This window comes from Nyctereutes procyonoides, unplaced genomic scaffold, assembly GCF_905146905.1.
Source record: "Nyctereutes procyonoides isolate TBG_1078 unplaced genomic scaffold, NYPRO_anot_genome, whole genome shotgun sequence".
NCBI lineage: Eukaryota > Metazoa > Chordata > Mammalia > Carnivora > Canidae > Nyctereutes > Nyctereutes procyonoides.
In genome coordinates, this window is record NW_026575082.1 from 23,460,514 (window position 1) to 23,481,716 (window position 21,203).

The 21,203-nt window shown below is 42.3% G+C and overlaps 1 protein-coding gene across 1 annotated transcript; it reads left to right on the forward strand.

Annotated features, from left to right (window-relative positions):
* Positions 1 to 358: 358 nt before the first annotated feature.
* On the forward strand, positions 359 to 19,589 carry LOC129514501 (RNA-binding E3 ubiquitin-protein ligase MEX3C-like; the record flags this gene model as incomplete). Its single annotated transcript, XM_055333120.1, has 2 exons — positions 359 to 977; positions 16,569 to 19,589. Coding segments are annotated over 2 exons (1,845 nt in total), but the record flags the coding sequence as incomplete, so codon positions are not given.
* Positions 19,590 to 21,203: the final 1,614 nt, after the last annotated feature.

A 21,203-nucleotide genomic window follows, 5' to 3' on the forward strand; every position in this document is an offset into this window, starting at 1 on the left:
GCGTGGCCGCCGCGGCGCGCGCCGGGGGCTGGCCGAGGCCATGGAACAAAAGAAGCCCTGAGAGGGGAGCCGCGCCGCCGCCGCGTCCCCACCCACCGCCGGGACCTGCCTGGCCCGCGGCTCGGCCGCACCCCGCCGTCTGCAGGCTCCGGGCGGCCCTGGCGCGCCGCGGCCCCGGGGTCCGCCCCGCCGCCCGCCGCCCGCCCCGCCGCCAGCGCGCCCGCCATGGGCCCCGCCGCCCGCCGCGCCTGACCGCCGCCCGCGCGCCGCCATGCCGAGCGGCAGCTCCGCGGCCCTGGCGCCCCTGCCCCCGCCCGCCGCGCCCGAGCCCGCGCCCGCGCCCGAGCCCGAGCCCGCGCCCGAGCCCGAGCCCGAGCCCGCCGGGGCCGCGCCGCTGCTGCGGGGGCGCCTGGCCGCGCTAGGCCTCGACGACCCCGGCCCCGCCGAGCCCGGCAGCGCCGCCCCGGCCGCGGAGGAGCGCGCCCCGCCCCGCAGGCCCGGGGCCCCGGAGGCCGCGCTGGACCGGGACGCGGACGGGGCCGGGGACGCGGACGGGGCCGGGGCCGGGGACGGGGCCGGGCAGCGGGGGCCGGGGCCGGGGCCGGGGCCGGGGCGGGCGGGGCCGGACGCCGACGAGCCCGACGACGCCGACGAGCCCCGGCCGCCGCTGCTGCTGCTGTCGCCGCCCGCCGCCCCGCACTCGCCGCCGCCGCCGCTGCCGGGCGGGCCCCTGGGGCCGGTGCTGCTGCCCGCCGCCGGCTTCGACGCCCGGGACGCGGCGGGGGCGCTGTACGGGGACGCGGCCGCCCCGGCCATGATGGCGGCCGTGCTGTCCCACGCCTACGGGCCCGGCGGCTGCGGCGCGGCGGCCCTCAACGGGGAGCAGGCGGCCCTGCTGCGGAGGAAGAGCGTCAACACCACCGAGTGCGTCCCGGTGCCCAGCTCCGAGCACGTCGCCGAGATCGTCGGGCGCCAGGGTGAGTGCCGCGGGGGGCGCGGGCGGCGGGGCTGCGGGGCAGCCCGGGTCACTCTGCGGGGCAGCCCGGGGGCAGCTCGGGACACCCTGCGGGGCAGCGCGGGGGCAGCCCGGGTCACCCTGCGGGGCAGCGCGGGGGCAGCCCGGGTTACCCTGCCGGAGCCCCGCGCATCCCGAGCCGCGCATCCCCGGCCGGGCGGGGCCGGCGCCCCGGGGGCAGGAGTTGGCGCGGCCCGCCCCGCAGCAGGGGTGGATGCTGCGGCCGCGCAGGTGCGCCCCGGGGCACGCGGCCTCCCCGCCCTCCCCGCCCTCCCCGCCCTCCGCGCCCCCGACGCCGGGACAGCGGCCGGCACCGTAACGGAGCCGAGCCTCCGGGCGCGCTCACACGGCCTCGGCGAATCCTCGGCGCTGCGCGCAGACTCCTCCCACGTGGTCCAGACAAAGGACCTGTGTCTGGGGCTCCCGGAGCGGCTGTGCGGTGTGCGCGGGGGGAGGCCCTGTGCCCCGCGCCCGACCCCAGGGCCGGGCGGAGAGCAGCCCCCGCGGCCTCCCCACGGGCAGGTGCGGGGCTCTCGGGGCGAGTGGGGCCGCGACGGCGCTGCCGCCGGGGTGACCTCCCCCCCGCCCCCGCCCCCGCCCCGGGCGGTGTAAGCGCTGGGCGGGCAGCGAGAGGCCTGTGCGCGCGCTGGGGCCGCGCTTCGCCCTGCGCTCCGTGCTCGCCTCTGGGATCTTAATCCGAAAACCCCGTCTGCACTCTGGGTAAAGGACACAGACTGCCGAGGACTGCTGCTCCAGGCACCCCGCGAAGCTGGGACCCTTCCACCGACCGTTTATTCCGGTAGTTTGGTAAAGAAGACTCAGATGCCTTGCGTTTTTGTTTGTTTTATTTGGGCCTGTTTGGGGAGGGGGGAGGGTGTTTTTGCGATGCTTGAGAGCGCTGTTTCACCTTACGGGGGATGAAGCCGTACCGCCCCCACCTACAAGTCCAGGATGAGTTGGCCATTCGGTTAAGAGCATTAAGGAATTGCTAGGTTTCAAGCTTCTATTTTGCCAGGTGTTGAGTTTATGGGAGTTGGAAATGTGAGGTCGATTCACACAAACTTGCTGCCCTTAAGAAACCAAAGTTTAATCAAACTAACGTGCGGTTAATGGCACTCTGTGTAGTAGGTGACAGCCCTACCTGTGAGGACACCGACCCTGCAGGGACTTTAACAAATGGAGACAAAGAATGACCCGGGAACAATGTGAGGATTGGTCTCTAGCTCTAATTAGAAAGTGGGGTTTTATTTATTTATTTATTTAGGCGCTTGGGGTCTTCGAAGGGGTGTGGTGGAAAGGGGCTGGGAATGTGTGCGTTCAGGCTTGAGTATGAAAGACCCTTAATGCCATACTAGGAGGGCACTTCCTGGGCACAGGTTGCTTGTGGTGCCAGTTGATGGTAACAAAAGAAAAGAACATTGACTTCAGTTTGCCTGAGGGACAAGATAATGAAATCTTTTGTATATTTAGTTTAATGCAAACTTTTGTCCGTATCTGTATTGTACTCTTAAAAGCACGAAAAAATGGTCCCTATTTACACAAACTGTTGTCTTTTTTATACAAATGCATTATTTAAACTGAATTCATTTTGAGTTTTTATTTTGTACAAACTATTAAGATAATATTTTATAATGTATTTAATAGCAAATGAGATAAAGTCTTTAGTTTTGCTGTGCTTATTGGGCTGTACTTATTGGTTAATAAGGAAATGTGGTTCTATTTATGTCTTAGGACATGTAGACAAATTGCTGACTACTCCTCTTACACTTAATATTTCCTAGAGTTGACAGTACTGTTAAAAGCATGTCATCATCTTCTATCCTCTCTTAAGACCAGAAAAAGGTCTTAACACCCCTTTTCCTACCTCTAGTGGGATCATTGACCCCTTTGCTACCTCTACCCCTCAGCAGCAAGCACCATAATAAAATCTGTAAAGGGCTTTCCCACTCCTATGGAGAACGAGGCAACTTACCATGTTTGCACCCTTTTGTTTTTTGTTTTTAAAGATTTCATATATTTATTTGAGGGAGAGAGCGCCTGCACTAGTGGGGAGGGGCAGAGGGGAAGGAGGAAGAAATCGGGAGCGGACTGCACACTGGGCGTGGAGCCCAATGTGGGGCTCAGTCCCTCGACCACAAGATCGTGACCTGAGCTGAAACCAAGAATCTGATGTGTAACTGACTGAGCCACCCAGGCACCCCTGCATTCTTTTAAAGTGTAATGATTTGTCTTTTCTCTAAGTGAATAAACAAAGCAAATCACTCAATTTACTTGTCTGCTTTGGGTGAACTAAATGTTCATTCTAAACAATTATCCGTTCTTGCCATTTTATTCATTACCTGAAGTCATAATTTTCTGTTTGCCATCTCTTAATTGGCTTTGGAAATAATTATGACACAGATGGAGACATTTCTGACTTCAGCTCTGAAGCAAAGGGTAGGACAAATGGAATTCTGAGTCATATAGGCTAGAACTCATGTAGATGGTCTCTGGTTCCAGTGTCTTTCAAAAAAACAAACCACTGCTTTTGATAGTGTTGAAAGTTGGCAGTGTTGACCTCATATTTGTACTCCCCAGGAGCGTATGGCCATTTCCAAATGTTAAATTGGCCCCGTCTTTTAGGCTTTGCATCTCATTGAAACCAACCATCCTGTAAAATAAAGCTAGGAAAGGCTTTTGTATGATCAAAGAAGTTTTAGAATATAGACATTGAGGGTGAACCTGATGACAGACTTAAGACTTAATTTTTGTTAAGTGTACTACCTGCAAGACACATTCACAGTGGTTAATAGCAGATTTAATTTAAGGCAATGGACTTTGTTCTGCTTTGTGCAGTCATTGGTAATCCAGCTGGACTAAAAAGCAAATTAAAGTAGAACTCTATACCTATTCTTAACTACATTTTAAGTAAGTATTGAATGTTATAAATTTAGTTGTTGTAAAAAACTTGTAACTCCGGGTTTTCTGTTAGTGTTTAAGCTTAACGTGGGTCTTCAACGATTTTCATTAGTGAATTTATGCATGTGTTCTCTAGTTTCACAGTTTGGAAAAGTCATCTCCAGCATTTTTTAGTGTACACCCTGTCAAAAAAAATTAAGCTTGTATTCTCAATGTCTGAATATGTATAAATAATAAGTATGCACTATAAAACATGTCAGAAATTTAGAGAATGAGGTAAAAATGGAAATTGGAGTTCTATTTTTTTTTTCTCCCTGCACTCCAGGGAATTTCTTATACCCTACTTTGACTATCACTGAGCTAGACCGCTTTGGAGATTGTTTTCTTCTTTATTGAACTATTCTGTTTCCACTAATTCCCAGAGTTTGTGTATATCTTCACTTTTTAAGTAAGGACTATGGGGACGCCTGGGCGGCTAAGCAGTTGAGCATCTGTCTGCCTTTGGCCCAGGGCATGACCCTGGGGTCCCAGGATCGAGTCCCAGTCGGGCTCCCTGCATGGAGCCTGCTTCTCCCTCTGCCTGTGTCTCTGCCCCCCCCCCATGAGTAAATAAAGTCTTTTTTCAGAAAAATTAAATAAATAATGAATATGTTATAGTGTTTCAAGTTGTCATAAATGCATCCTTTTGACAATTTTCCCCAGTTTTGTGAAGGTAGAACCACTCTTCAGGTTTTAACATAACTGAAATAAGGTGGATGCTACTTTGTGTATGTTTGTCCAGGAGAAAAAGAGAAACTTTGGTCTTGGCATACCTAAATTTCCTATTCAAGAAGAAATACGCATTTCATAAGGACAAACTGTTTCAGAACAATGCTAAAATACAATGTCTTTTTTTTATGAAGGAGGCGGGATTGTTGGCTTTGTCTTTGCCAGGTGCTACAATCTTGCGAGGCCGTTATCCCCATTTTACAGATGTAGAAACTGGAGGTTGGAAAGATACCCTCTTCAAAAATGGAACTTGGATTTTTACATCAGTTTGTTTGACATCAAAGATTTAAGTTACTGCCTCTGTATTCAAGCGTTCTGCTCGGGAAGATTAATAGTATTTGGGTTAACTTCTGCCTTAATCATGAGCTTTGGGATACTATATTTCTAGTATGGATAACTTAAAATGTCTTCACTATCCAAATTAATTTACTTAATAAAATTTTGATGTCTCTACTACCCAGAAGACACAGTTATCATTCTAATATTCTCATTCTCCTATGCCTAACTAAAGATTCCCTGCCGTTTATAGTTCAGAAAGTTAAGTTGTGTTATATTCAAGCTAGTTTTAAAAAAACAGATACTGTAACTTCTAGGCTTTAAATTTTAAATTTAGTTGATAATAGTATGTATTAGCCCTGGGACCACTGGGAAAGGGTCAATTATTGTTTTGTAAATGGGCGCGGAATCTGCTGCCTGTTCTTCCTGCCTTATTCAGCTAATAAACTATTTTGATTCACTTGGAGGAAATGGAAAATAAAGTGATTTAAGGGTGTTGGTCAAGTACTTGAGAAGAGTAACACTTCTGTTACAGATTTCTGTTAGAAATTTTTCAACAAAGTTTATGGTTGGAATTCTGGGTAGCTCTTCTTACATCTTAAGTTTTCAAGGGAAGGTTAGCATTTAGTGATAGTGGTTAATATTTTGTGGATATGGTTTTGAATGAATTTGGTATTTGTACATATTGAAGGATTTAACAACACTTTTGTCTTAAACTGAATACAAAAATGTTTCAGGATGTATGTTTTAATATAAAAACTACCCCCAAATTCCCATAACAGTCTCTGCTCAGCTGTGGAGAGAGCCAGCAATCAGAAATTAAAGTTTCTAAATTTGATTACTCTGTGCCAGTAACTCACTTTGTGATCTTGGACAAGTCACTTAAACTCCCTAGACTTCAAATACCTCCTCAGCTGGGTGTAATTTTATCTTATACCTCTAGACACTGAATGATACACAAATAAATTGAAACACATGAAACTTTTAAGTGATAAGCACATATTTTTGTAAGTTTAATCTGAAATTAGGTTGAACAACTCTCTAATCTTATTTACCTTTCTTGGCTTTAGCAGTTTCACACGTTATATTCTTCTAACGTGAAAGAGCTAGACCCAACTGATGTCTGAATGCCTGCTGGCTACATGGCATTTCTGTCCAGATAGGTCTAAATTATGTTGTGATAACAAAGCCCAACATCTCAGTATTAATACAGTAAAGGTTTATTATTCACTGGGGCTCTGCTCATTTCAGTCATTCAGGGACATGGGCCAGTGCAGTGGCCAGCACTCCCAAGTGTGGGCTGCTCTTCCCACATGCAGCGGGTTAAGAGACCCTGGCATAGGATACGCTGGTCTTTAAGTGTTAGATCCAGAAGTAATAATTACGTTTGTTCGTATTTCATTAATCATAGCAAGTCATCTGGCCACACCTAACTTCAGGTAGGTGAGAAAGTCCATTACAACCGTGTGCCCACCGAAGAGAGCCAGACAGAATATTCATGAACAGCCATGATGACTACCACAGTATTATTTTATGATCAAAGGGATTATTACAGAATTTTTAATGTAGTGTATGCCATGTAGAATTTGTAATTTAAAGTTGAACTCCCAAGAGAAAAAAATAGGAAATAATGTTCATAAGATACTAGATAGGTAAGTGCATTTGAAGTTTAAAAACTCCTTTAGAAAAAAAAACAAATCTCCTTTAGGAAACTCCAGATAAATTATGGAAAAATCTATTTTAAAACCCCACCGATCTTCAGGTGATTCTAAAGTGATAGTTTTCTTTTTTTTTTTTTTTTAACTGCATCTTAACACCTCCCAGATGGTTTATTTACCATAATTTGTGGGTTTCCTTTTAACTTTTCCCCCATGTCACTATTGGGTACCATATGGACATCTTCAAATATTAAATGTGGTATTTAAACCTTTAAAATAATTTTATAGTATTAGTATTACCAAGCCCAGCTATACTAAATTGATTGTATGCACAGCTTAATGCTGTTGGGTTAGATCGAGTCTTTATTCCATGACTGATTGTGAGAATTTTAAATGCCACTCCAGAACGTTAGCGCCTCTTTGATGCGAGTGTTTGGGATTTAGGAACAATTCATGTGAGCATGGTTTGTTGCCTTTGTCCAGTAAGCAAAAACAAATTCATTGTATGCAGGGAAGCCTGATTTGACTACAATTAAAGTTGTATCGTGGAATAATAAGACTAGGAGTTGAAATGAAAAATTTTTGAATGAAAACTGCAGGTATAGTTGAAGATCAGCATGAAGTAGTTGGTCTTTTTTGAACATGGTTGGAAGAGAGTGGGGAGGGAATGGTTCCAAACAACTAAAACATTTCCCAGAAGGGAAAGTATTGTAAAAGTTTTTGCATTTTGGGCTGACCTTATTACTGTTCCTTTTTTCAGTACCATTCTTCTTGCCTTTGACTTCTATCTTTCCATCAGTACCATTTTATAGTATACTGTAGAAAAGGACACTGGAACTTGGAGTTAGAAAACTTGTTAGAGCATTGGTTTCACCATTTGTTTCCTGTGACTTTGGGCAAATCACTTAACCTTGCAGAGTCTCTGTTCTTTTGGGGGGAAAAAATCTTTTCCATCTCCTTGTTCTTCCTGGCCCCTGCTTACTCCCCCCCCCCCCCATTTGTTCAGGGGATCAAGTTTGAGATGTCATTAGTACAGATTCATGGCACAATTGAAAGTATAAGGATAAATGACATATGCGAGGTAGGATAGTTTATAAATTTGTTTACTGCCAGATATATAGTCTGAGCAAATGCCAACTGAAACTAAAAATTGTCACCTTATTAAGTTTTCCCAGGGCATACCATTAACTAAATGATCCTCAGTATACTTTTTAAAGTTTACAAATGAATCTGATTCTATTCTGTGGTACCCAGACAGAAGTCATTCTAAGGTTTCTGTTAACATCCTTTACAGGACATGAACCTGATTTTAAAATCCCCAGTTAGGAAAACTATTCTGCCTTTCTCATCTCTAGTTTACATCCTCTTCCAGGTGTTTCAGCTTCAGTGAAAGGCCAAATATGAGCCTTTTATTAACGGTTTCAGTCCTCCTGTCTAAGTGAAAATTGTTTGATTTTTTTTTTTTTTAATGATAAACCTTCAAGTGTGAGACCGTGTATTACCTCATTGATCTGTTCGCGTTCCCACCATACAGATAAGGAAACAGATCTATGGGGATATAAGTAACTTACCTAGCACCTCAAGGTAATAGAATTGGAGACTTCAACACTCCTGTCTTCAAGCGGTAGAACAAGCAGACGAAAGTTCAGCAAGGATATAGAAGGTTGGAACACCGCCAACAATATAAGAAAAGGAAATAAGAGATTGATATCTGTGCATAAACATGTATAGACATCAGTTCCTTCTGGTGCTTGGAGTTGATACAAGTCCATGAGGACAGCACTGAATCTTAATCATGTTTGCATCCGTGATGTCAGTTAAAGTAACTTGAAGCAAAGTAAATACTATTTATTTTATTGAAATGGATTATTGGATTAGACTTGCCATTTTACTATTACTGTCTTAGTTTCCATATTGTGGTAATTGGAGTTTTCTGCTCTCTTGCCTTTATCCCCAACCCTTTACATAAGGAGCCAGTCAACCTAAAATTGACTTTAAGGGCAGTAGACATGTACTTCATTTAAGACATTAGAGATCAATATGAATACTGATAATAACAAAACCAAAATCACGTAAATGAAGCTGTATGAAGTGCTGTCAGTTAATCTATAATAGAATGTATTCTTCACAAAAGATTTCAGAGGATTTAGATTAGAAGAGCTCCAAGGACACTTGAACCCTAGAAAGGAAAGCTATTACTTCTAAAATATATTGTGCATTTATGAATAGTTAGGCTAATCTAAACAGTTTCTTTAAACATTCAGTTAAGTTTATGTGTATAAAAAACACTCTCTTATTGGGATTTAGCTGCTATTCATCAGTCTTTGAAGATATAATACTGAAATTGAGTCCCTGAAAAGTTAAAGGAGTTCTTGAGTAGTGTGTCTAGACTATCCCATGAGGAAAAGGACCTCCTTCGCTAATTCTGATATATCGTGGAACACGAAATAATACTCTTCTTTAGTGCTTTTAGAGAAATACAGTATGGAGTAATAAGAGGAGTTTGAGGTTATTAGGACAACATGGGTTTTAGATATGACTTTCCAGCTGGGAGAGCTTAACCAATTCAGTTAAGCTTTTTCCTTCCCTGCTTAAAACACAATTATGATAATTAGAATATATCTAGAAGAGTTTGGGAAACTGAAAACTGTGCTACAAATTTGTATTACTTCAAAGCTAAGGGTATTGGATCATTTTACTCAGGAGATACTTGAAAAAGTGTCTTGGGGACTGGTTGGGTAGTCTAAAAAGTTACCCCTTACTGAGACACACCTACTTGAGTAATGGGCATTGTAATAGCATTTTTAATACATGATTTCACTTAATCCTTCCTCGCAAAAAAACCAAGTGAGAGAAGTGTCTTTAATCATAGTTCCTCACCCATGAAGGAGAGATAAGGTTTAGTGACCTGCTAAAGTTCACAACGCGGGTTAGCGATGCCAAAGTCTGTGATCCCAGCCATTACTCAACCTACCTTTCCTTGAGAAGGGGAAGAATAGGTGTGTGTGTGTGTGTGTGTGTGTGTGTGTGTGTGTGTGTGTGTGTGTGTGAAATAAGGTAGTATCCGATTGTCCCAAATGCTTTTAAGACCAAAAAAGAAGTGACCGTAGTTCCTAGGAGAAGAGGGACTTGGTCAGAAAATGTAAGCCTCGGGAAGGACCTAGAGGTTGAATGACCGAACATGGAAACCAGGAGTAACTGGTGATAGATTAGAACCCAGGCCTGCAGAACATGTTTTCTGCTTCTTCCATTGTTTGCTTTAAACTGTGCCTTGGAAGGTTTCATATGTGGTAGCTGTAATAATGAGTCCTTACCTTTGTACTATTCTTGAGTTCATGGAGCCCTTCACATAAACAGCCTCCTCTTCCAAAAAGGCCATCCTTGTTACTCAGAAGCTATAAGGTGCAGAGAGGAAGCACCAGGAGGGTTCTGCATGTTACTTAGGGAAATATCTGAGCAGATACAAAAGAGGAACAAGACGTGTTTAGGAGACAGTAAAGTCTGGAAGAAGGTAGGTTATGGCTACTTGCTGGGAAAGGGATGGTTAGGGGAAGATTTTAACGTCAAGCCAAGGAGTTCTAATTTTCTCAAAGGTAAAGAGCTACTCAGAGAGTGTTCACTCCCCCCTTCTTCCTCAAACTGTGTGTGTGCGCGTGTGTGCACGCACACACTGATATCCTAGGGGGAACTTTTGAAGAAAAGTATGTGCCAAGGATGACACAAAGTGAAAATATACATAAAATGCAACTTTGGTGTTTGTAAGGGTTTTAACTTTCTCCAACTGCCTTATACACGTAGGATATATGCAATTTATGAAGTGAATAGAAAATACAGTGGATTTCTGGAAAACCGAGTACTCTGTCAAAAATCAGCAGCACTTCCCTTAACATTTGGGGCTTCTATCTTTAAAAAACATAAAACAGATTCTTTGTACCTACAAGATGGAATTTAAACTCTTGCCTGACGCTGAAGCCACTGTGCATGGTAACTTGTTAGGGCAGCATTAGAAAACTAAAACAGATAGTAAGCACAATTAAATAATAGGAAAATATTCCTGGATTAAGCCTTCCATTTTCCTTCTGCCTCCTAGAGGCTTCCTATTTTCTTGCCTTGAGGTCTCCATGGGCAGGTCACACCCTGTGGATTGTTTGCTTTCTGTCCGGCTAGCCTGAGCACAGTACGTCTCTCTACTACTTTAAAACTTTTTTGTGATACCACCACCCCATCCTCCACCAAAAGAATATTTGGCTTTGCAGCCCTTGGTACACATATTTTACTGAAATACTTGGAACATGTTGAATTTTGCATTTTTTTTTCTTTTTAAATGTTGGTTGCAGCCTTACTAAATTGATACTATGACCCTCTGTTTGAAAAACACTGAAGATCCCATCTGATCAGTTCCTTTTCTTCCTTTTAATTCCTCTCCCCCTTGGTAGCTGAGGCATCTGGTAGAAGAGGTTCTCTTTACTCTGGAAAGTAAGACGGGACCTTTGCTGTACCAGGGAGTGCGAGGACAATAATTCTAGCTGCAGCTGATGGGTTTTAAGGCAAAACACAGCTCTAGCCACAGTGATCTAGAAAGAGGAAATGGATTCTTATACCAGGGGTAAGTTGGAGACTTTTTTATCTGGGGGATTTACTTCCAAATCAAAATAAAATTACAACTATGAAAGTTAGTGCTATCCTAGTTCTTAACATCTACACATTCTGGTGCACAGCTTGACACGTGTTGGTTTTTGTCTGTAGTTATAAGAAAACAATTGTTAGTTCTCACCTCTTAGAATTAAAAAGCCTTATTCAGATTTGAAGTTATGGTATCATTTGCTCTGCTGTTCAGACAATTTAAAATAATGTCAGTACTAGCCATTGTGTAATTGATGTGCTAAGTCTAGTAAAATGTGTCCTTTTCTTAAAGGTTTTCTGATTTAATTATATTTCTTGGGAAAAAAATAATGTATTTGTATGGTTCAAAATTATTAAAAATTAGAGTGTAAAGGAAAATTAAGTGTCCCCCCTACCTTGTCCCCCCTAAGTCAACCAGTTTTATGACTGCATAGTATACCATTTTATAGCTGTACTGGCCGCACACCAGTACAAACAAGTAATATAATACCAAGATCATTTTGCATCTGTGCAAGTATTTCTACAGAATCGATTCTGTGAGTGAAATTTTAGGGGCAGAAGGATCCATGCAGTTGTAATTTTGATAAATAATATAAAGTGCCCTCGGACAGTTTGTACTCTCAGCAGCTAAATATGGAGGTCCTTTTCCCTGCTCTTACTAGCTCTGGTTTTGATATTTGTTTTGACATTTGATAATCTTATGGGTGGAAAAAGATACTTCAGTTCATGTGAAAATAGGAATTTTCATGGTCCATAACCATTTATATATTTTCTTTTCTGTGAGCTGTTTCTTTTACCTATTGGGGATGAAGGGGGGTTGCTCTTTTGATACATAGGACAGGGGTGTGTGTGTAAGAGAGAAAATAGCCATTCTCGGTGTTTATTGTAAATAATTATTTCTTCCCATCATTTTTAGTGACTTTTGCCATGCAGCAATTTAATTTAAAGTGCAATCTAATTTATCTGTACTCTTTGGCTTCTGAGTTTTGGCTACTCTGAGATTATAAATTCTTCCATGATTTTTTAAATATCTTAGACTCTTTTTTTTTTTCTTAAGATTTTTATTCATGAGAGACACACGGAGAGAGGCAGAGACACAGGCAGAGGGAGAAGCAGGCTCCCTGCGGGGAGCCCTATCGGGACTCGATCCCAGGACCTCGGGATCATGTCCTGAGCCCAAGGCAGGTGCTCAACCGCCGAGCCACGCAGGTGGCTTTTATCTTATACTTTTCAAATTGAAACTCAATCTAAAATACTCAAAAGCTTTTTAACCTTCTTCATCTGAAAAATAGTAAAACAAGTTTGTTTTTTCTTTAGTGTGTTTTGCCTATTTAGAACTCTCCCTATTCCAGTTGTTCCCAACTTTAGAATATATGTATTCTAGAAATCATGTGTTGGTTGTTTGAAACTCAGAATATGGATTGATGTTCCTATAGAACCAATCCTATGAGTAATATGAGATTTCCTGTATTCCTAATCTGAATTGAAGATACTGTGTTAAAACTGTAGTCTTAAAAAATTTAGGAGAGCGAACAAATACATTCTTCTCTTTTTGTTGGTAGTGGCTTAAAGGGGTTGGCTTTGCAATCTTCCCCTTACCTCTACCCTGATCTGCAAAACCTACACACACTGTCCTTTGGGGCAGGATAGGCCTGTCTTACTCTCCTATCCCAGAAGTGGTTCCTGCTCAAAGTGTTCATCTTCTGTCTTCCTACTGAGCCAATTATTAAACACCTCTTTATTAGTACCGACCATAGGCCAGATAGTGTTTTGTGTACCTTTAGGCAGATTTTTAATACCTGCTCAGTATTAAACAACAAGTATTCTAAGGTGCAACTCACAGTTGCTTATAGTTTCAAAAGTATTTGGAGAAGTTTACTTAATTAGGCTTTCCTAGTGGTCCCTGTCAGTAAGGGTTGAGAGGGGCTAACCCCAGACCCTTTGGTTATTTCTCCCTTTGTCCATATAGAAATTGCCTGGTGTTTTTCTGCAGGATGAACAGGACCTTCTTCCTTAGAAATGTGATGCCAACAGACTGCCTTCTTGTTAAGTTGTAGCCCAGAGTATCTGAATAATAACAATAATTCCCCTGAATGTACAGGGTGAACAGTTAGTTTTTTATTCACATTAGCCTTTCTTAGGCAGCTCTCCATCAGTCATAAATTGGGCCAATTGGAAGTGCTCTCAGTTCACAGCCCAAAGCAACACCCTTCTGTGCTGAATTGAGAGTCTTAAGAGATTCAGTCTGTATAAATAAGTAGATATAAGAGTTTTATTGCTTGCATCTTCTGACTCACTGTCTTTGTGGAACACAAGCAGTAACATTGTCTTATAGTCAAAAGTTACACTACCAACTTAATCTTCTTGCAGTTCATTATAGATTTAACTTAGCATTCTTTATATTTAAAACTTTAAAGTAGTATAAATTCAACTCATTGTAGTAATTTCTTGATAGCCCTGCAACCACCCCGTTCCCTTGTCCCTTCTTATCTCACCCATTTACTGCACTAATTCTTTCTTTGCAGTTTGCTTTTAGCTGCTCCCCGCCAAGTCTTCTCAAATAAATGTAATTTTGGATTAGGGTAAACCTGACTCTCAAAGTGTTTTCATGATAGGTACCTACGATCCAGCAGTGAGGGAAAAAAAGCCATTTCTTTGTAAGTTTAACAGTTTGTTGGAAGAGGGAACAGGTATGGGTTAAGATCCAAATGTCCAGTGGTACGTTGAGTAAAGTTATGTTGAATATGTTATCATTGAATTAGCATAATCAACTCCTTTCAACAAGGTTGCATTAGCAATATGGGGCCAAAATATGGAAGTCTTGAAAAGCTCAGCAAAAAAAAACTTACATGCAAAGCAGGATGTGTAGGAAAGGCCCGGTATCTTTATACAGAAAACTGATGTTTGTTTCAACACATGTCGTATGGGCCCCCCAGAGGCATATACTACTTCTAGTCAACCACCCAGTGGTTTGGGAATGCTTAGGAAGGGCACACAAAGCAGTCTTGGGGGGATAGGAACTTCACAGAGGATGAAACATCTAAACGAAAATCTGAATGGCCAGCAGGAATTGAACAGAGGTGGGCGTGAAGTGGCAAGGACAAAGGAAGATTGTAGTCTTAGAAGCAAGGAAGCATGGACAGGAGTTTAATTTTTTTTTATTTTTTTTATTTAATTATGATAGTCACAGAGAGAGAGGGAGAGGCAGAGACACAGGCAGAGGGAGAAGCAGGCTCCATGCACCGGGAGCCCGACGTGGGATTCGATCCCGGGTCTCCAGGATCGCGCCCTGGGCCAAAGGCAGGCGCCAAACCGCTGCGCCACCCAGGGATCCCCGGACAGGAGTTTAATACGGTAGAAGCACTGCAGAGTTAAGAAGTGAGGAAGGGGGAAAGGAGGGCAGTGAAGAGATACATCTGGAAGAGAGGTAATCAGGTCCCAGGTAAACAGGGGCCTTGTGTGCCACATTGTTTGGACTGTATCCTTGTGGTAAAAGGGAGTCATTAAAATACTTTATGCAAAGAAGTGGTCTCTTGTTTTGTTTCGAAACTGTCATTTGACTAAAATGAATACAGAAAGTGGTTTGGAGTAAGATGAAACTGGAGGCGAGACCTGGGGCAAGGGGCCTCGCAGTTAGGTTAGAAATGATGTATATGAAGACTTAGTTTTTATAGATTATTAACTTATTGGGGGCAAATGGGGGGGAGGGGGAACATTTTAAGAAAAAGACCACCCAAAGTGTGACATGTGTCTTTAAGAGGACCTGGCATCTTCATTTTGAGGAACCTAAGAATAACATGATATATTCATGAGAACAGATCTATTCTAGCAAGCTTCACATTAAGATCTTTGAAAAGTATAACCCCAGAATTCTATTCCTTAGTTGTCTATTAGACATTTTAAGTTACAGTTTGAAGCCCTCTAATCTCACATAGTTGGTGCTGGTAATAGGCGATTGCAGTCAAAAGTTAAAGAATTATGGATAGTTATGAATATGTATCTCAGATATTTTAACTTAAATGCATTTAGGATTTGGGCCAAAGGCTTTTCTTTGAGAACGGGTTTGTCTGAGTAGTCTTTTAATAAAATCACATTTAATACCCATGTTCCATACAATTTCCAATGTTTCTTTTGAATTTAGCAAGAATTTTACAGTGGATGCAGAGTCATTCTGTTAGTTTTTTACCCCAGGCCTTAACAGTTGTCTCACGCATACATAATTCAGGACCACTTTTTTTTTTTTCTTTAAGGTACACACCTCTATTGAGATTTTCTTTAAAAAAAAAAAAAAAGATTTTATTTATTTTAGAGAGCATGAGCTGGGGGATGGGCGAAGGCAGAGGCCGACTCCCCACTGAGTATGGAGCTGAACACAGGGCTGATCCCAAGACCCTGAGATCCTAACCTGAGCTGAAGTCTTAGTACTTAACCAGCTGAGCCCCATAGGGCTACCCTTTTATTGAAATTTTCAAAAATAATCAGCTTAATTTTCATACAAGTACAGTGTCTTTTTGCATTCATACTTCACTGATTTATGTCCTAATTTAGTTAGTGCAAGAGTACGACTAGTATAACCAGATATGGGGATATCTTAGCCTCAAATTCAGTTGATGGGAGCAGATGTGAGATGACCTTTGAACCATGATCACTTTGCTCATCATGAGGTTTATTAGCGGAGAGAGTAACATTAAAATACTGGAAGTCTGTTAACTGCTTAGAGCAGTCTGAAATTTGAGCTGCTCGGACTGACAAAAAGACCATAGATATTGAAGTGAGAGTAGGTTTAACTGTTTTCGTAAGCTTCATTTTCCGTAGGAATAAAAGGAGTGAAGTAACCTAGTCCTAGAGGGCTTATTGTTTAGATTGAATGAGACAGTAGATGCTCAATGTCTTCCATGTGCATTAGTGGTTTTTCTTTGCCACCAACATCCTGCCAGGGAGTTAGTTATTACTGACATAATTCTGGAAGTCAGACTTGCCTATGGTCTGGCTTGCTTGTAGCAGAGGATTCTGGACATGGTTTGCAGTGCCTGATAACAAGAAGGGAAACCTAAGGTGTGACTTCTAAGATCTCCCAGTAGAGGTGCTGCCTCTTCCGAATTGGAAGGCCAGCAGACAAGTCTACTTGGGGATGGGGAAGCATTTGTGGAGTCAGGATAGCTCTCATGCTCTAGGGACAAAGATCTTACGATAAAGAAAAAGCTAAAAACAAACAAACAAAAAACGGCCCAGAAGCATACATTTAGCCTGAAAGGAGCTTTCTGTGATTTGTCTTTATTAATATTATTGACATAAATGTTGATTCTTATGAAATATTTTCTTTCTAACAGGTTGTAAAATTAAAGCACTGAGAGCCAAGACAAACACGTATATCAAGACACCTGTTCGTGGTGAAGAGCCCATTTTTGTTGTCACTGGACGGAAAGAAGATGTTGCCATGGCCAAAAGAGAGATTCTCTCAGCTGCAGAGCACTTCTCCATGATCCGTGCATCTCGAAACAAAAATGGCCCTGCCCTGGGAGGGCTGTCATGTGGTCCAAATCTGCCAGGTCAAACCACCGTTCAAGTGAGGGTCCCCTATCGTGTGGTGGGATTGGTAGTTGGACCCAAAGGAGCAACTATTAAGAGAATTCAGCAGCAGACCCACACGTACATAGTAACTCCAAGCAGAGATAAGGAGCCTGTCTTTGAAGTGACAGGGATGCCTGAAAATGTTGACCGAGCACGAGAAGAAATAGAAATGCATATTGCCATGCGTACGGGAAACTATATCGAACTCAATGAAGAAAATGATTTCCATTACAACGGTACCGATGTAAGCTTTGAAGGTGGCACTCTTGGCTCTGCGTGGCTCTCCTCCAATCCAGTTCCTCCCAGCCGCGCAAGAATGATATCCAATTATCGAAATGATAGTTCCAGTTCTCTGGGAAGTGGTTCCACAGATTCCTACTTCGGAAGTAATAGGCTGGCTGACTTTAGTCCCACAAGCCCGTTCAGCACAGGAAACTTTTGGTTTGGAGATACACTACCATCCGTAGGCTCAGAAGATCTTGCAGTTGACTCTCCTGCCTTTGACTCTTTACCAACATCTGCTCAAACTATCTGGACTCCGTTTGAACCAGTTAACCCACTCTCTGGCTTTGGGAGTGACCCTTCTGGTAACATGAAGACTCAACGTAGAGGAAGTCAGCCATCTACTCCTCGTCTGTCTCCTACGTTTCCTGAGAGCATTGAACATCCACTTGCTCGAAGGGTTAGGAGCGACCCACCTAGTACAGGCAACCATGTTGGCCTTCCAATATACATCCCTGCTTTTTCTAATGGTACCAATAGTTACTCCTCTTCCAATGGTGGTTCCACCTCCAGCTCACCTCCAGAATCCAGACGAAAGCACGATTGTGTGATTTGCTTTGAGAATGAAGTTATTGCTGCCCTAGTTCCATGTGGCCACAACCTCTTCTGCATGGAATGTGCCAACAAGATCTGTGAAAAGAGAACGCCATCATGTCCAGTTTGCCAGACAGCTGTTACTCAGGCAATCCAAATTCACTCTTAACTATATATATATACATAAATACTATATCTCTATATGGACTCGTAAAGGCATGGGTATAATGGTACCCCCAGTAAACTTCCTAATGAATTCTTATGACTGTTATCAGGCTTTATTGGGATTAGGCTAAAGTTGTTAGTAAACTTATAAAAGGCTGCTATGGTAACACTAAACCTAAGTGGTCTCTTGTCTATTAGTTTGGTTTGGATTATTAATACTATCCTGTAGACCCAGAGACATAAGAATTGTTAAACTGAAGTTCAGCTTGGCTGAGTGAAGATAATCATAGGTTGTGTGAGCCTATGAGAAAAGTATATACGTCTAGATTTCAAAACAATGGGTCCCAAAGCCTAACCACATTAAGAGTTTATGGAGGGTACTTGGCATTACAGATGATTCAGACACTTCCAGTGCTGCCTTCTTTACACTGCCAGTTTTGACAAAACAGGTTCGTTTTTTATTTTACAACAACTTATGCCTAATTCTGCAGGATTGCAAGTAACTTTTTAATGCATTGTGATTACTTATTGGTAATAATAGGGCTGATGGCAGTTTACTCGATCACTGGTTATAATTTGGGACAAAAACTGCTACATTGACCTTCATCTCGCCCAGAATGCTCACGGCTGGTATGATCAGTGGATCAGGAACGCATTTGTGTTGATTGTGAATTCCTACCCATTGCCTCCCTAGGTGAATGTGGAAATGGCCACCTGGGTTTTCCCATTTCAGGAAGGGCTTTGGGATGCACCTATATTGGCTAATAATTGAGGATGCGAACATTCCATTCATTAGTCTGATCAAGCTGTTGATTAATTTTTAGACTATAGATCAAAATGTGAAACATTTTATGTTCAATCCATATTTGTCTTGCACATTATAAATATATTTTTATTTTTTAGTAATTTAGGGGGGGGGAGAGGGATAATAATGACCTTAGCATACTTTACAAAAGCAGCTGTGATGACCTTCAATCAGTTTACTTCATTTCAAAACTATTTCCAATCACAAGGAAAGATTTCTTTAAGATACACTTTTACATTTCACCTGTGGATGTCTATAACTTCATCCTCAGTATGTTCCCAAATCTGTGCTGGCATTGAAAGGACAAAACAATATACTGGTGGGTTTTTCTACTAATTATTTTTTGAAGCGTTATTTTCCCAACACAAAAGAGCTTTTTTTCTCAATATAACAAAAAAATTGAAAATCCTATGTGTATTGAATAGTAAATAGACAAATTTTATTTTTTATTTCCACTTGAAGAGTTACATTTCGTATAAAAGTTTACAAATAACGGTTTTTATTTTGATTTTTTCAGTATAAAAATTGCCTTGATGGCATATTATGATGTAATGCTAATTGCTTGTAGGATAGTTAAATGTCAGTATTGAAACCTAATCTTTAGCTGCCGTCTTGTAGATACGAACGAATGTTCACCAAGCATGTATTTTGTATTTTGTTGCATTGTACACTGCAACTAATAAGCCAAGGAATCGACATATATTAGGTGCGTGTACTGTTTCTAAAAACCACAAACTAAGAATGATAAATTATCAATATAGTTTAGTATTTGCTAATTTTACTACACTCTTTTGTTATGTATATGTAGGGAAGTCATAGGGATTATAAATTCAATTTGAGTAAAGTTTAAAACCATATATTTTATGATAAAGGGCCTTTAACTTAAGATGGCCAAAGCACTGATATTATATATTTGCTGTAAAGAGAATTATAAGAGTTTTATTTTTCTGATATTAAAAGTTACTTAATAAAGACTTGTTTCCATTAACTTGAATGTATTCTCCTTGGTGTTTTTCATGCAGCCACTAGTTTAGACTGGAAGACAGCCATTTGCCAGAATCGAATGTTTTCTTGTACAGTTTCCCCTCTCCCAAGCCAGCTCTCTTTGTTCATTCTTGGAGAGAGAGAGAGAGAGAGAGAGAGAGAGAGAGTGTGTGTGTGTGTGTGTGTGTGTGTGTGTTCTCGGTGTTAAATGCGTCGCAGTAGACCACAATTACTAGTAACCTAATTGTAAATGAAATAATAAATGATTTTTTATACATTAATGTTAACTAAAATCCTGAATCCATTTAGACTCAGTTTCTAGCCTTTGATACAGATTTTTGTCTTTTTATCGCTAAATGTAGAAAACTAATTTCTCTGATACGAAGGTACAAGTTTTTTAAACTTTCAGTTGTACAGTACCTTCTGAAAGGTTTGTAAATGATAAAAATATTACTCCATTACTGGAAAGATTTGATACCAGTTGGAGTAAATTGTTGCCAATTACTTTTACTGTTGTAAAAGTTAAGAATAAAGACCTTTCTAAGACATTTTAAAGAAACCAAAATTCTGTTCATTCTCAGGGATTTTACACGCCCATAGTGAGAGTCTTTTCACGGTAGGTGTTGGACAGAAATTCTTCAACTGCTAGAAGCCTGGAGAACATAGATTTGATGACAGGTAAGATCGCTGCCCTAGAATTGCTTTGCGAGTTTTAGGATTAACTTCTACAAGTATGAAGTTTAAATGTTTGGGCATGTTACGGCGCTGTGGTCTGGCCCCTCTGGTTTGCAGGTTTTATATGCCATTTAAGTTACCCGTGGTCAGCGGCTGTCCAGCCTGCAGCCAGGTGGCCCTCCGCCGCCCACCACAGCATCACAAGGCCTGCGTCATTCCCCTCGCCTCACCTCATCATGTAGGCACTTTCTCATCCCATTGCAGGAAGAAGGGTGGTAATCTGAGAGCCCACATTTACATTACTCTTGGTTTAGAGCATTTGTTATAATGGTTTTATCATTCTTCTTAATCTCTTACTGTGTCTAACTTACAAATTAACAAACCTTACCCTAGGTACGCATGTTTAGGGAGAATCAGAACATTTAGGGTTCAGCACTAGCCATGGTTTCCCACATCCACTTGGGGTCTTGGAATCTATCCCCCTCAGATGGGGGGGGGGTTCCTCCCAAAGAAAGAATAACTTTTCTTCAAACCCGCCATACGTTCCTTCTTGGATATCTTCCAGTAATTATTCCCTTAAAGGATCTTCAAGCTGGCCATGTGAAATAATTGAAAATTGTGAAAGAATTAAATTTTCCTGCCATTTGGGACTTTCTATGCTGTCTCTGTTTAATGTTTACCTGCTTTTACATTTTAAAGGTATCATTTGTATAACAATGCAAGAGAACTTCCTTAGGGAGGGTAAGTGGTTAGATGCTTTAGATAGTAGAGCTCATTGATGAGAGGTGGGGATTGGTAGGCCAAAGAGGAAAACGGCTGAAGAGAAACCACAGCTTTCTAGATCTTCAAGATCTTTCTGCAAAGGTCTAATGGAAAATGGAGGTGCTGAAACCTGATACCTAAATGAGTCCCTGCTGCCTTTCTGTCTTAAAATTATAAATCTTTAATC